The sequence below is a fragment of the Macaca thibetana genome, chromosome 4 (assembly GCF_024542745.1).
Source record: "Macaca thibetana thibetana isolate TM-01 chromosome 4, ASM2454274v1, whole genome shotgun sequence".
Lineage (NCBI taxonomy): Eukaryota > Metazoa > Chordata > Mammalia > Primates > Cercopithecidae > Macaca > Macaca thibetana.
Genome location: NC_065581.1, coordinates 106,237,556 through 106,253,779, shown reverse-complemented (window position 1 = coordinate 106,253,779; position 16,224 = coordinate 106,237,556). Strand labels below are relative to the sequence as shown.

Genomic DNA, 16,224 nt, shown 5'->3' with positions numbered 1-16,224 from the left:
CTTTTTTTTTTTTTTTTTTTTGAGACAGAGTCTTGCCCACGCTGGAGTGCAGTGGCTCAATCTCGGCTCATTGCAACCTCTGCCTCCCAGGTTCAAGTGATTCTCCTGCCTCAGCCTCCTGAGTAGCTGGGACTACAGGCGCGCCACCATGCCCAGCTAATTCTGTATTTTTAGTAGAGAAGGGGTTTCACCATGTTGGCCAGAATGGTCTTGATCTCTTGACCTCGTGACCCACCCAACTCAGCCTTCCAAAATGCTGGGATTACAGGCGTGAGCCATAGCGCCCAGCCACGTTTATTTCTTTTTATGTACTTTTTTGTTTGTTTTTGACAGTCTTGCTCTTTTTTAAACAACAACAAACCTTCTAGAAATGATGTCTCACTATGTTGCTCAGGCTGGTGTTGAACACCTAGGCTCAAGCAATCTTTCCATCTCAGCCCTCCACCATTACTTCTAAAAAATAAAACCAGTGTTATGGAATTGTTCAGGTGGGAAAAGCTTGAAGTCTCTGGTCTTCTTGCTTTCATGGTGCCGGGTGCCCAGGATGACTATTTGCATAGAATTTGCCAGATGAGCGTGTGGAAAGGCGTGTCTTCACAGGTGTGCCCCTAACTTTGTGCCTTCCTATCAAGGGAGGCATGGTTGAAGGGCTGCAGAGAGAGCTGTACCCAGGCTTCACATTTAAAAGAATATGGAAAACTCATTACTTATGACATTGACTGAGTTCAAATCCTGGTTTTTCCACATACTAGTGTGTACTCTTAGCCAAGTTATTTCTTCCATTGTTTATTAAAACATAACTTCTGTTTTTAAAGGAAGTCATACATACACATGGTCAAAAACTCTGACAACAGGATTTGGCGAAACTTTCTCAGAAGTTTTCTAGGCATGTATAACACATTTCCTTTTTTTTTTTTTTTTTTTACATAAATGTACCATACATCATGTTCTTTTATCTTTCTTAACACCTCTTAAAATATTATTTTCTTACGGGCTTTCTAGTATTTTGTTTGAATGGATGTATCTTATTTACTGAAAGAGTCCTGTTAACAAACACATAGGTTGTTTTCTGGTTGGAGTTAGGACCGAACAATCTTTGATGAACATCTTTGATCACTTGTACAAGTTTGACAGGATAAACTCCTAGGAGGGCTGCTGGGTCCAAGGCTGTGGTCATTTTCGATTTGAGTAAGTATTACCAAAAGCGCAAGTTATTTAAGTGAGCCCTGATTCGCTCTTCTTTGTAAACAGTGGACAATAATGAGCTTCTCAAACGTTTCTTATAAGGATTAAATGAGATGGGGATGTAAAAGCCCAGTATATAGCAAGCAGGCTGTCAATGAATATTGGCCTCCATCTTTTTTTATGGAGAAAGACAACTATTTATGCATATTATGATGACTATAGCTTAACCATGAGCTCAACAAACACAAAAATTCACAGAAAATTCTGCGATACCGTATCTATTTTAAACCACATTATTCAATGTAACTAGTGAAACCTCAGGTCAAATAGAATGTATTTAAGGAGACACAAACTTGACATTAACTCTAAATATCAGAGTATTGAAGATTTGATAGTTGTCTCTTCTTACAAATATATCCCTCATAATAAAAAAGCACTCCACTAATATGCCAATTATGATGCATCTTCCAGTTGTGTTTTGTCCTTGAGCGAAAAATCTTGCTGCTCAATTCAAGTCATTCGTTTATTCATAACACCCATATATATATCTCCAACCCTGGAGAGAAACACTGACAGAAAGATGGAAAATTTTAGAGCCCTCGTTTCCACTTCAGAGAGCCTGTTGTCCCCTAAACCTCTTGGGCCCTCGGGCATTTTTAAACTTATCAAGATTCCAGAATGAGGTTAATGGGACGTCACAAAACGAACCCCCCACCGTCCCGTCCCAGGGGCTCCAAGCCAGGACCCCAGCCTGAGGGAGCCTCCGGGCAGGAGAAAGAGGCCCAGGAAGCCATTGCTCCGTTCCTTCCCGGCTGTTTACGTGGCACTCAAGGTACTCGGCCAAGGGCACGGCGACCCCGCAACACCCCCGGCGTGGGGCAAAGACAGCGGGGTTGCGGGGCTCCTGTCTGCCGGGAGCGTCGAGAGTTCCTGCCCCCCCGCCCGCCTCAGGCACGGAAAGCCCCGAGCCACGGCGTGCGGCGCTGGCCGAGCGTGAACCGGAGTCGGGTTCGGCTCCCCCGAGCGGCTGTGCGGGCCGCGGAGCGCTTCCCGTGGGGCGGCCACGCAGGGTGCGGGCCATGGCCCGGGGCGCCTGTCCGGATCCCGCCGCCGCGCGGGACGCATCCCCCGTCCTCGACCCAGGGCGCCCGGCGGCGGCGGCAGCGACTGCCCGGGGCGGCGGCGCGGCGCGGCGCAGCGCGGGGGCGGCCAGGAGGCGAGGAGGCCGGGCCGCGGCCGAGGGCCCAGGGCGCGCTTCCGCCGGGCGCCGCGCGCGCCGCGGTAAATGGGAGGCTCGGCCGGCAGGGGCGGGGGCCGCGCAGCCGGGGACTTTCAGGAACTGCAGGAGCGGGCGGCGCGGGAGTAGCCGAGCGCCCAGCGGCTGGGCCTGAGCGTCGAGACTCGGGGCCGAGGCGCAGGAGCGGCCGCCGCGCCGGGGCCCAGCCGGAGCCGCCGCCCTCGCCCTTGCCTTCGTCCGCGCGGCTCAGAATCACCATCCGCGGCGCGGGAGACAAGCCGGCCGTCCCGGGCCGGGGGACCCGCCCGCCATGGCCACCAAGGTGAGGGGCGCGCAGCGCAGGCCCGGCCGGTCGCTCAGGCCCGCGGCGGCGCGGGGACGGTCGGGGCTGGGGCCGCGGGGAGGGTTGGGGCCGGGGGCGGCCGAGGGGTCACTCTGCGTCCTCGGTGGGGTCCCCGGGCGGGTCCGCGGCCCAGCCAGTCCCTTCTGGGCATGGGTGCGGCGGACCGTGCAGACGGCCGGGATCGCGCCGGGGGAGGGCGTCGGGTCTGGGCGCGGGTTGGGACCCCGGGCGCAGCGACGTTTGGGAAGTTTGCACCTGAGCGTGGGCTGCGGCGGGCTCGCCGGGAGGGGCCGCGAGAGCGGGACGGAAACTTCCCGCAGCCCGGGGAGGCCCCCGAGGCGACAGGCTCTCTGTGGCGTCCGGTGTCCCCGCGGCGTCTGGCGTCCCCGCCGCCCCCACGTCCCCTCCCGCTGCCGCCCAGGGGACCCTCGGCCCCGTGGGGCGGGTGGGGGTCGAGACCTCAGCAGAGAGGACGCTGCGCTTCCCGTCCCGGCCTGCGGGAGCTCGCGGCCGGGGAGAGACGGAGGCTGGGACACCCCGCGCCCCTCTGCCTTCTCTGCTGTTATTTTTTTCTTTTGTTTTGCTACCTTCTCAGTGTGAATGGTATTGCCGGCATGAATAAAATATCAAGAGGGAAATGACTGTGCTTTCGATTACGTGTTTGCCTAAAAAAGGCCCAGGCCCGAATTACGTGGTGGAACTTTGACTCCTGCTTGGTAATTGGCTAGGAGCGGTGGTTTGCTTGTTTTGCATTATTGTTTATGAAATTAGCAGTCACTCTTTGCTACCTGAATCTTCAAAAGCCACCCTCCCCCACTCCTTTTCCTTGGGCGTTTTCAGTAGTTACTTGGTGTAAAATAGTCACTGGGGAGTCATGGTCGCGGAAGGAGGACCTGGGGGAGGAGGCTCTGTACCTGAACCATTAACTGTTCTGTGATACGCTGTGAGGAGTAGGTTTACTTTTGCACTTAGTTTTTGTAGTGTCACTTTATTAGCATCAGCACCCCTTTCCCTATTTTTTTTTTTTTTTTTTTGAGATCTCTGAGCTACTTTTGGGTTGCTAGAAACGTTATTTTTTATATTTCGATAGGTGTTTGCTTTTTTTGGTGGAGTGTTAAGGTAGGAAATGGTAAGAAATGTGAAATCTGTTTAAAAGATCAGCGTTGCTTGACTTCGGTCTGCTAGATGTTGTCCTGTGGTAAATTTTGTGCTCTGAATCCATCTAGGTGCAGCGTTTATAGAGAAGTGGGGATTCTCCTCCAGGGAACCTGTTGCTGCTGTTACTGAAATAATTACCTTCTTGTTAATATATTATTGCCTGTGCTGTGCTTTGGTTTTATTAATGTGATAGAACTTGCCACCTTTTGAACTTATTAATTTTGTGTTGACCTTTTTAAAAATAAAACTTAGGCCAAGGATTTCTAAGGAAATTTGATTTTGAGGTTTGTTGCCAGACACTCCAGAAATTACCAGTTACACATCCTAGTACACGCTCATCTTGCAACCTTAACAGCGGTTTATAGGCTGGGCGCGGCGGCTCACTCCCACCTGTAATTCCAGCACTTTGGGAGGCCGCGGTGGGCGGTTCACCTGAGGTCGGAGCTCCATACAGCCTGGCCAATATGGTGAAACTCCGTCTCTACTAAAAATACAAAAATTAGCTGGGCGTGGTGGCGCGCGCCTGTAGCCCCAGCTGCTCCGGGAGGCCGAGGCAGGAGAATCGCTTGAACCCGGGAGGCGGAGGTTGCAGTGAGCCAAGATGGCGTCGCTGCACTCCGGCCTGGGCTACAGAGCGAGGAGACTCCGTTTGAAAAAAAAAAAAAAAACCAAGGCGGTGTATGACATAGAGATCTGTCCAGTGGTGGTCTGTGTGTTTTTACACTCTGGTCTACTGAGGCATGTTACCTGTACTGTCCTTTAAGTGGAATGCAGTTTAGCAACTAGTGCAGGTATACGTAGTGAAATTTTTATTTCATAGTTAAGCCTGAACTTAATTTTTTTTTCAAAAAATTGAAAAGTGGTTCTTGTATATTAATCTTGAATTGCATGTGTCTTTGCTTAAACACGAGCCTTAAAACATGCATAAGCACTTCCTACTTCGTTATCTACACCACTCCGAAGGCAAATTCCAGTAATTCTGTTAGTTTCTTTCGCTGTCTAATCACTGTTCCACATGGTGCTCATTTCCATGTCTACATTGTGACAGACCATTTCCATTTTAAGAAAAAGAAGAGCAATGAAGCAGTTATTAGAAGAAGACCCTTCCTTAGTTTTCTGACATCCTGGTGATACTTGGGTCAAACCAAAGTCTCATTTTTTAATTGTCCCCAGAGAGACAAGTTGCTACTTTCCTCACTTGCCCCATATACACACCCCTTCCCCACACCTGAGTAGTTCTGTTTTTTTTCTTCGTCTTCTTCAAGGGTGGGGAGAATGTGCTTAGTAGTAATGACTAATTTTTAATAAATGGCTCCAGTGGCACTCAGGCTGTTGCTGTAAGTATTAAGTGATGAAACGTAAATTCAGGATCTGGATATTTTAGGGGATGTTCATTTCCCTTTGAATTTACCAGAAACTTGGCTATAGTATCTTCAGATACAATTTTCTTGTTTGTTCTTAAGTATTTTCTTAAGGATGTGGTTATCACTGAACTATTGGCATTTTTAAAAACTGCACTAGTGTATTTTACAATAGAAAAGGAAATTATCATTTAGAAGAAGTAGTTTAGTTGAACAGTCCTTCACTGCTAAGGAAAGTTAATCAGGGCCAGGTGCGGTGGCTCACACCTGTAATCCCAGCACTTTGGGAAACCGAGACAGGCGGATCACGAGGTCAGGAGGTCGAGACAATCCTGGCTAACACAGTGAAACTCCGTCTCTACTAAAAGTACAAAAAAAAAAAAAAAAAAAATAGCTGGGCGTGGTGGCGGTCACCTGTAGTTCCAGCTACTCGGGAGGCTGGGGCAGGAGAATGGTGTGAACCCGGGAGGCAGAGCTTGCAGTGAGCCAAGATCGCGCCACTGCACTCTAGCCTGGGTGACAGAGTGAGACTCTGTCTCCAAAAAAAAAAAAAAGAAAAGAAAGTTAATCAGTAACTGCACATTTTAAAGGGATTATCTGTTTTCTATTTCTAATCCTTACTCAGTAGAATGCTGCATTCAGTTTAAGTGTATGCACTCACTCAGTGCAATCAAGTCTTGTTTTACAAATATTAATACAAAACCTGCAGAGCATTTTAGTCTTGATCTTTATTGGAAGCCTCCAAAGGTTATATTTTGACCTAGCCAAAATATAACCTGTTTATATTATACGTTATATTGATAAATATTATATATACGATATACAATATATAGAATAAATACAAAATATACAATAAATATATTGTCAGTCATCATGTTTTATTTAAAAGATCAAGTCCTAGGAAAGAAATGAAGAATTTTTTTTCAATGTCTGTCAAAGGGGACATGAAGAAAATTGTTAGTGGAGGTTAATCCATATCTATATAATTTAGCTGTAATTTCCATGTCAAAGTTAACCTTCAGTCACTAATTTGGATCCTTTTGTGCTTACATAGTCACCTTTAGACTAATTATAACAAGATTCTAGGAGTTCTTGTTGCTTTTTTTTTTTTTTTTTTAACTCCTCAGTTCCAATACTTAAAGTTATACACATGTTACATAGCTTGTCTGGTTAAATTAAGTGGGTATGGAATGTTAAAAATAATGGTAGGGAATAAATGAATTGCTGTTTATTCCGTGTATAGGTTAGTGAGAACAATCTAGAAGGCACACTTTGTAGCATCTCCAGAGCAGAAACCTCTTTATTTGAAGACTAGAATAGAAATATCTTTCTAACGGGTCTTAAGGATTAAAGTTGATTTTTATGGTTTTTTAAATGTTTGGAAAATGCTAACCATTTAAGTTTGTATAGCAGTAGTATTTTCTGTGTGTCTTAAGTAGAGTGTGCAGTATTTGTACAGTCAAAGAAAAGTTCTGTGACGGTAGAAAGATGAACAAGTCTCATTAAAGAAGGAATAGATTAGAAATCATAAAAATGTTGCAGTTTTCTACTGTGCCTTGTTTTTGTATTGACCATCTAAAAATTAAATTATAGTTTTACTTTAATTGCTTACTTAAAACTTTGTAACTTTGCAGTACTGCTGTTTCTTTTCTGGAATGCTGTTCTCCCTTGTCCTTCCCTAGGTACTTTGTTTTTAGATGTTAAGTTTTTTATTTATTTATTTTTTTTTTTTTTTTTTTGAGACGGAGTCTCGCTCTGTCGCCCAGGCTGGAGTGCAGTGGCGCAATCTCGGCTTACTGCAAGCTCCGCCTCCCGGGTTCACGCCATTCTCCTGCCTCAGCCTCCCGAGTAGCTGGGACTACAGGCGCCCGACACTGCGCCCGGCTAATTTTTTTCTATTTTTTAGTAGAGACGGGGTTTCACCAGGTCTTGATCTCCTGACCTTGTGATCCACCCACCTCGGCCTCCCAAAGTGCTGGGATTACAGGCGTGAGCCACCGCGCCCGGCCTAGATGTTAAGTTATTATTATTATTATTATTATTATGAAGTCTCCCTTTGCCATCCAGACTGGAGTGCAGTGGCACTAACACGGCTCACTGCAGTCTCGACTTCTCTGGCTCAAGTGATCCTTCCACCTCAGTCTCCCAAGTAGCTGGGACGACAGGTGTGCGCCACCATGCCCAGCTACTTTTTGTATTTTTTGTAGAGATGGGGTTTCACCATGTATCCTGAGCTGAGGTGATCCTTCCTCCTCAGCCTTGCAAAGTATTGGGATTACAGGTGTGAGACACTGCGCCCGGTCACATATTAGGTCTTAATGTGTCTAAGCATCACTTCCCTGGGGAAGCCTTTCCTGATGTCCCCGCCCCTGTTTCAGGGTCACATTACACACCCGACTGCCATTTTATATTTGTTTCTATAATTGATGGCTGTCTCCATTGAATGCTGTCAGCCTCAAGAAGCTGAGACTGTGTGTGTGCTCACTTTCGTATCTTCAATGACCAGTTTAAAGAGCAAAAATATTCTAGTGAGATAAGTGACTCGATTATTGAAGTAGAAAATATTAATCCCCAACTGTAAGCTTTTGTTCTTTTAATTATGTGTTTTTGTGTGTTTGTTAAAAGTGTATACAGGTACAACACAAAATTTACATCTGCACCTTAGGTATTGGCAATAATATTTTTTAAAACATAATCAATTTTACTAATGATTACATGAGAAATTGCCTCATGTTTTAAGGCACTTGGAACAAGCTTCATATTTCTGAGACTTTGAAGAGTTGTCTTTAACCTATGGGTTTTCAGAGGCGTGTTTAATTTCCAAATGTATTGGGTTTTTCTCTTTTTTGTTGGTGATTTCTAACTTGATTGCATTGTGATCAGGGAGCCTGATTAAAATCAGTACTGTACCTGGAAATTTGTTGAGGCTAACTTTATACCCAGCATATAGTCAGCTTTTATGTTTCACCTGTGGACAAAAAGAGTATATATATTATTGATGTGTGTGTCTATTCTGTATGCTGTATGTCCATTAGACTTACTGTGCTGTTCATATCTATATCCTTACTAATTGTGTTTCGCTAATTGATCTGTTGTATTTAACTGATCCTCTGTCTACTTGATGGAGATATTAAAATGGTGAATTTAAAAATTTTCTCTACATTTAGAATTAGTATTATTTTCTAGGTGAATTGAAGTTTTTATCATTATGAAGTGAACCTCTTTATCTCTGGTAATGCATTCTTTCTTAAAGACTATATTTCTAATGTTAATGTGATTAACATTCACCAGCTTTTGGTAAATATTTCCCAAATATATAAAAGCCAATAGCTGAATTTTACGTTTTTATCCAGTCTGATCTTGGTGCCTGCCTGTACAGCATTGTGTTTACTGATGTATTTGGATTTCTGTCTACCATCTTATAGATTGTAGGAGCCCACTCCCAACTTTGTGGAAGGTTTGTGTTATACATCTCTTTTTCCCAGTGGTTATCATAAGCATGGTAACATTAAGTTAAAGTCTGAAACTACTTAATATCATTAGCCTTTTCCTGAATTACAAAATGACATAAGGTTATGTAACTGCAATCATCTCCCCGAATATGATCAATCATTGCCTGGTGTTTTAGTTACATCTTTTTCACTACAAATTGGACATTATTTTTATTTTTATACAGTTAAATGTTTTTGATTTAATCATATTGTACTGTCTTTGCTTACTGTTTCTTCTTACATTTCAGTCTTTTCTTGAGATAATTTTCCTTCCACCTAAAATGAATTGGAATTTCCATTGAGAAGGTATGTTGTTGGTAAATCTCTTATGTGTCTCTTGGGTATGAAAATTACCCTGGTCTTGAAAGAGTTTTCGGTTGACAGCATTTTCTCCCAGTACAATGAAGGTATTCTTTCTTTGTTTTCTACTGGCTTTGACATTTGCTGCTAGGAAGCCAGTTATCTAATTATTGTTCCTTTGTCGGTGGTGTGACTCTTCACTGGCTGTTAAGACTTCTCTGTGTTTTAGTATTTTGCAGCTTCACTGTACTGTGTCCATGTGTGGATTTTGGTTACACAGCTTGGGGTTTCCTGGGTATCTTGGATCTGATGAAGGGTGCTACGCTAGTTCTAGAACTGTGCTGTTCAGTGGACTCTGTATGATAATGTTCTACATCTGGGCCATCCATATGGTAACTGTCTGCCACTTGTGGCTAACAAGAACTTGAAATGTGGTTAGTGTGACTGAGGAACTGTGTTTAAATTTTAATTTCAGTAGCCACATGTGGCTAATGGCTACTTTATAGGAGAGTGCAGCTCTAGCAGATTCTCAGTGGTTATTCATGAAAATTGCCTTTTCTCCATTCTTTCTTTCTGGAACTCTAGTAGCATGAAAAGGACCAGTGGAAATCTAACTTCCCATCTCTCAACCTGTCATGTTTTCTTTGTGCTTCATTCTCGATAATTTCTTTTGTTCTTACCTTCCGTTCACTATTCTTTCCTCATTCAGGCCAAATGTGCTCTTTTATTCATTCATTTAATTTTCAGTTTCGTTTATCTTCTATTTTTAGAAATTGTATTTGGTTCTATTTCAAATCTGCTTATCATTCATTATAGTTTCTTGTTCTTTGCTTATATTTTTAAGCTTCTCTTAAGCATGTAAAAACATTAACGGTTTTATGTCCTAATCTCAGGAGTCTGATTCAAGCCATCCGTTTCTGCACATTCTCACTCATGGTGCTTTGTTTTCTTGTGTGTTTTGTGATTTATTTTGATTTTTCCTTGAGTTGCTTGTTTTCCTTGGAACTTCATCTGAGGGAATTCTGTTACCTAGATTGAGGTTGTATCCTTCTAGGGAGAATTTGTGTGTGCTGATACCAGTCTCCTGGGAACATTACATCCTTGGGGTCACTATATCTTTAATTCCTGGCTTTCTGTTTTCTCAGCCATACTAGGTAGAATAAATATGGACCTGGCATCTCAGGAGAAATTTTCCTCATTCCTACTACTCTGTGTCGATGATGAGACATTTCCTTGCACACAGGTTTTCCTCTTTATCCTTATGCTGAGGTCCTTTTGGAGTCCCAGCTTGTAGCTTAATACAGGAGACTTTGTGTGTTGCCTCCCCTGTCCCCACACAGTCCCCAGAGCACAGAGCCAGGCTCCCGGGTTTGTGGAGTCTCCTAGCAGGAAATCCTGCCTCAGCACATGTGTTCTCCCAGGGTTTCTGCTTTCACTTCCTTTGTGGCCTCTCTGGAGCCTTTCCTGGAGCCTTTCCTTTCCAGCTAACTCAGCAACATGTTTCAAAAGGTGTTTAGTTTTGTATCTTTTGCTTTTAATATTTTATTCAGCACTTCAGTTGTTTCAGTCTGGCAGTGGCTTAGGTATTAGCTTGCTCTAGTTGCTGGAACAAAATCCAAGTCAGAGCGTCTTTGTAACAGACTGTCAAGTGAAGGGTGTGGAATATGTGCATGAAAGTGTTAGTCTGATCTTTGCAGAGGGGAAAGGTGAAAAAGTTCTTAAGCATTTTGGTTGAAACCAAACCTTCAGTCAAGCTGTCACACTGGTCATTTCAAAACTTTCCAATGATATTTCTTTGTCATTTTTCTTTTGACTATTAAAAGCATGTGATAGACTCCTTATTAATTTCTAGGCATTGTAAATGCAGTGTTTAAAGATGCTATTCAGTGTGACTCAATTTTTCTAAGTTATTTTTAGTATCTGAAAATCGAGTAATATAGTAGTATTACCCACAGGGACAGTACTCAGAAATCACAGATTTGTGATTGTTCAATTAAGTCAGACACTTCAGGGATAAGTTAAAGAGGGGGAAATGCAGCTTCATTCTGTTACCTATTACCCATTGTCATCCACAGCTCATTCATTTGAACTTCAGATGTGCTAGGTCCTCTGGGATGTCAGTATGAAAGGCCTATCCTTGTACTCAAAGGGCACAGTGTCCTGAAGGAGGACAGGCTGTCTGCAGGGGCACAGTGCAGGCTCCTGGCACAGTTCCTCAAGCCCAGAGGATTTCAGAGGACCCAAGTCTTGAAATGCCTGTGTATTAGTCTGTTCTCATGCTGCTATGAAGAAATACCCGAGGCTGGGTAATTTATAAGGAAAAGAGGTTTAATTGACTCACAGTTCCACAGGGCTGGAGAGGCCTCAGGAAGCTTACAATCATGGTGGAAGGGGAAGCAAACATGTCCTTCTTCACATGGCAGCAGGAAGAAGTGCCAAGCAAAAGGGAGAAAACTCCCTTAAAAAACCATCAGATCTTGTGAGAATTCATGAGAACAGCATGGGGGTAACTGCCCCCATGATTCAATTACCCCCACCAGGTGCCTCCCACAACATGTGGGGATTATGGGAACTACAAGGTGAGATATGGGGGTACACAGCCAAACCATATCAGTCTGTTACTTAGTACTTTGAGTGAGTTTTAACCCTTATTCTATCACTTCAGTTGCTTTAAAAATACTTCCATAGTACAGCTCCACAGTCTGCAAGTCCAGACTTTGTCTTGTCAGATCCCAGATATTCAGTTCAGCAGACATTTCAGTAGCTATTTTGTGCCACTTGGATGCTGGGCGTAAAGATTTGGATCCCCCCTAGGACAGTTGACATTCAGATATTAATGAATTGGTATATTTAAAATGTGCGAGTTTAAATTTATTTCCTAATTTAAATTCACAGTAAAAGGCTTGAAAATGTAGACTTTCTTTGTATAATAGTTGCCTATTGCATAGTGGCTGCACATAAGAAGTTTTTTTATGTTTTAGCTTGTTTTATAGTCTCTGGATTTTAAGTAATGAGTATTTGCTGCTTTTGTAACAAGGAAAAAAAGATTGTTTTTAAAAAAATTAAAAACTTACTGTCTTTAGGCCTCTAAAGCAGATTCCCAAACTTATATACCTCCTGTTAATTTGTTTCAGCTTGTCCTAGGTTGGAAAAAATTTTTAATGCTTACACATAGTAAGGGCACTTCAATAGAAGAATGCCAATGCATTCAGGATTACAAATATTATTTTGTAATTTTCTTAAGTATGGTACTTAAGGAAATTTTCTTCTTCCAAGGGAAAAAAGGTGTCTTTTAAAAGTAACTTTAAAAAATAACTGAAAACTTACTGAACAACTAGCACTGAATCTGAAGGTGTTACAAATTGTTGTTTCATAAATACATTGGTAATTTTACCTGCCACCATGCGCGCCTTCTCCCTCAGGAGCTTAGAAGAGGCAGGGTGGCTAATTCTTTGTGGTTAGGCAGGGTTTCCAGCACTCCACTTCTCCTACCTTCCTAAACCATGACTCAGATTTTAGAGTCAAGAGTTGAATAATACGATTTTACAGCTGTTTTGTTGATGCATCAGATTTACTTTGTCCTGTGACTGTCTACCAGTATTGCCGAACTGAACTGGGTCCATTTGCCCATGTAGTGGAAAGCCAAACACTGAAGCACCAGGTTTTTGTAGTGAGAAAGGCTTATTGCCAGACAACTGCGCAAGGAGACAGGAGTTGGACTTAAGTCTGTCTCTCCACGCTGGGGGCTAGGTCAGGTTTTGTACTTAGAAGGTAATGAGGCATGATCTGATTGGATCTTGCAATGGGGTGATGCTGGAGGCATGATCTGACTGGATCCTGCCATGAGGTGACACCAGGGCTTGATCTGATTGGATTTTGGATCCTGCCGTGTGGTGTCCACTTTTTTTTTTTTTTTTTGAAACAGGGTCTCCCTCTGTTGCCCAGGCTGAAGTGCAGTGGTGCAACCTCTGCTGACTGCAGCTCAACCTCCTGGGCTCCAGTGATCCTCTCGCCTCAACATCCTGAGTAAGCTGGCACCACAACGTGTGTGCCAGCACACCTGGCTAATTTTTTTGTAGAGACAGGGTCTCATTTCTGTCGCTCAAGCTGGAGTGCAATGGCATGATAATAACTCACTGCAGCCTTGAACTCCTGGGCTTAAGTGATTCTCCCACCTCAGCCTCACAAGTAGCTTGGACTACAGCTGTGTGTCACCTCCCCCGACCCCCGGTCAATTAAAAAAATTTTTTTTCTTTAGTGGAATTGAGGCCTTGCCATGTTCCCCAGGTTGGTCTCCAACTCCTAGGCTCAAACGATCCTCCCGTGGCAGCCTCCCAAAGTATTGGGATTACAGCCTCCCAAACTGTTGGTGTCCACTTCTTAATTCAGTGCTCATTCCTCATGCCCATTCCATTCCAAGTGCCCATCTGAGCACATGGATTCTGTCCATGGTTGCTCACTTAGTTTTGGGCATGCTCTGGTGATGTGACCTTCAACCTGGGGTCCATGCCAACTGAAAAGCAACTCATAACTTTGTTACGTAAAAGTTGAACCAGATTAGTCTGATGCAATTCCAACGGTATGTAAAGCATATTCAACATCCTCGCAACCCCTAAAAACTCCAAAACCCTAAGAAATCAATAGCAATTAGGTTACTGAGATCTGTGGTTACAATAGGTTGAGCTGTCTGAATCATCTAAAGCCAAGATGATACCAAAAAGTATAGAGATTTTAAATTAAATTACATTAAATTTTTTTATTTTTATTTTTTATTTTTTGAGACGGAGTCTCGCTCTGTCGCCCAGGCTGGAGTGCAGTGGCTGGATCTCAGCTCACCGCAAGCTCCGCCTCCCGGGTTTACGCCATTCTCCTGCCTCAGCCTCCCAAGTAGCTGGGACTACAGGCGCCCGCCACCTTGCCTGGCTAGTTTTTTTGTATTTTTTAATAGAGACGTGGTTTCACCGTGTTAGCCAGGATGGTCTCGATCTCCTGACCTCGTGATCCGCCCATCTTGGCCTCCCAAAGTGCTGGGATTACAGGCTTGAGCCACCGCGCCCGGCCAATTTAATTTTATTTTTGAGACAGAGTCTCACTTTGTCACCCAGGCTGGAGTGCAGTGGCGCAATCTCAGCTCACTGCAACCTCCACCTCCTGGGTTCAAGCAGTTCTCCCGCCTCAGCCTCCCAGGTTGCTGGGATTACAGATGTGTGCCACCACGCTCGGCTAATTTCTGTATTTTTAGTAGAGACGGGGTTTCACCATATTGGCCAGCCCAGTTTCAAACTCCTGACACCAAGTGATCTGCCTGCCTCGGCCTCCCAAAGTGCTAGGATTGCAGGCATAAGCCACCACGCCCGGCCAAGATTTAAAAAATATTCTAATATTTACTTCTATTAGAGTTCCATTACCATATAATGACTAAAAGCAAAGTTTTCAGCCTTTTAAAACCGATTCCCTTCCTTCTTTTTTTTTTCTTTTTTTTTTTTTCTTAAATAGAGTCTTGCTCTGTTGCCCAGGCTGGAGTCCAGTGGTGCAAACATGGCTCACTGAAACCTTGAACTCCCACAGGGAAGCAGTCCTCCCGCCTCGGCCTCCTGAGTACCTGTAATATGGTTAGGCTTCATGTCCCCACCCACATCTCATCTTGAATTGTAATAGCTGTAATCTCCAAGTGTGGGGAGAGACCAGGTGGAGGTAATTGAATCATGGGGACAATTTCCCCCATGCTGATGGATCTGATGGTTTTATAAGGGGTTCTTCCACCTTCACTCAGTACTTCTCCTTCCTGCCACCTTGTGGAGAAGGTGCCTTGCTTCACCTTCACTTTCCATCGTGATTGTAAGTTTCATGAGGCCTCCCTAGCCATGCTGAACTGTGAGTCAATTAAACCTCTCCCCTTTATCAATTACCCAGTCTTGGGCAGTTCTTTATAGCAGTGTGAAAACAGACTAATACAATCTGGGACCACAGACATGCCCCCCCCCCATGCCTAGTTGTTTATTTTTTATTTTTGTTGAGAAGGGTCTCACTCTGTTGGCTCAGGCTGGAGTGCCGTGGCGTGATCTGGGCTCACAGCAGCCTTGACCTCCCAGGCTCAAACAATCCTTCTGCCTCAGCCTCCCAGGTAGCTGGGACTACAGGCATATGCCACCAGAGCCAGCTAATTTTTAATTTTGTTGTTGTTGTTGTTGTAGAGACAGGGTCTCTCTATGTGCCCAGGCTGGTCTTGAACTTCTGGGCTCAAACATTCCTCCTGCCTCAGCCTCCCAAAGTGCTGGGATTACAGCCATTCCCCTTTTTGATAAGTGGAAACATCTTGTGCGCATTCTGTCATTTTCATTATGAAAGTGATAGATGGTGATTCTCTAAAATGCTACAAGTATTAAAATTTGTTTTCAAACTGCCCTGTTCTCTGATTCATTAGGACTCTGCTATACAGAAAGATATGACAATGGTAATAAGCTTCCATCTGAGAGAGAAATTGAACTAAAGCCCATCAATATTTTACAAGCGATGATATTTCCTAAGGGTTAGGAATTCGTGGTAGAGCTGTGGTACTCTAACTAGCTGCATCACAGTCACCAACCCGGGGAGCTTGTTCAATTATCCAGAGTTTCTGATTCAGGAGGTCTGGGGTGGGGCTGAGAACACACATTTCTACCAGTTCCCAGGTGATGCTGATGCTGGTGGTCTAGGGACCTAACTTTCAGAACCACTGTTGTGAGGGATGGAAAAATAAAAGGAAGAACTTGGGTTCTGTCCTTGGCTGGTCCCTAAGATCTGTGAGGCTGAAAAATGGGTGGCTGCCCTAGCATGCTGATGCAGCGAACACTTGTGTGCTTAAAGGATTCTTTTATTTAACTGGGTTCAAATGATGCAGAAAATCAAAGATCAGTAAAATATTCTCAGAAGCTATTTAGTGTCTCACCAACTTGTAGTGTTGTCAGTAACTTTTCAGTTCTTTTGATTTATCATTGGTATTATATGCAAAATGTCTCAACACTATTAGAATCTCAGATTACTGTGGAGGCTGGTTACTGCTCTTCCTATTGCCTTTTAAGTTAGCCAGAAAACATGCGATACAGTTTAAAAGAGTGATCAGTCCAGATTTATTTGCATTGCATAGTATGTTCCTACCGTGATTATATA

General features: G+C 43.9%; 1 protein-coding gene across 2 annotated transcripts in view; it reads left to right on the top strand.

The window, feature by feature from the left end:
- Positions 1-2,468: 2,468 nt before the first annotated feature.
- Positions 2,469-16,224, top strand: part of SNX9 (sorting nexin 9) — a 123,649-nt gene continuing 109,893 nt past the window's right edge. The window contains exon 1 of one of the 2 annotated variants that reach the window (XM_050786718.1): positions 2,469-2,744. In XM_050786718.1, coding sequence (XP_050642675.1) covers positions 2,733-2,744 — 12 coding nt within the window. In that variant the 5' untranslated portion in view covers positions 2,469-2,732. The remainder of the gene's footprint in view (positions 2,745-16,224) is intronic. The other variant, XM_050786719.1, reaches the window with a different exon arrangement.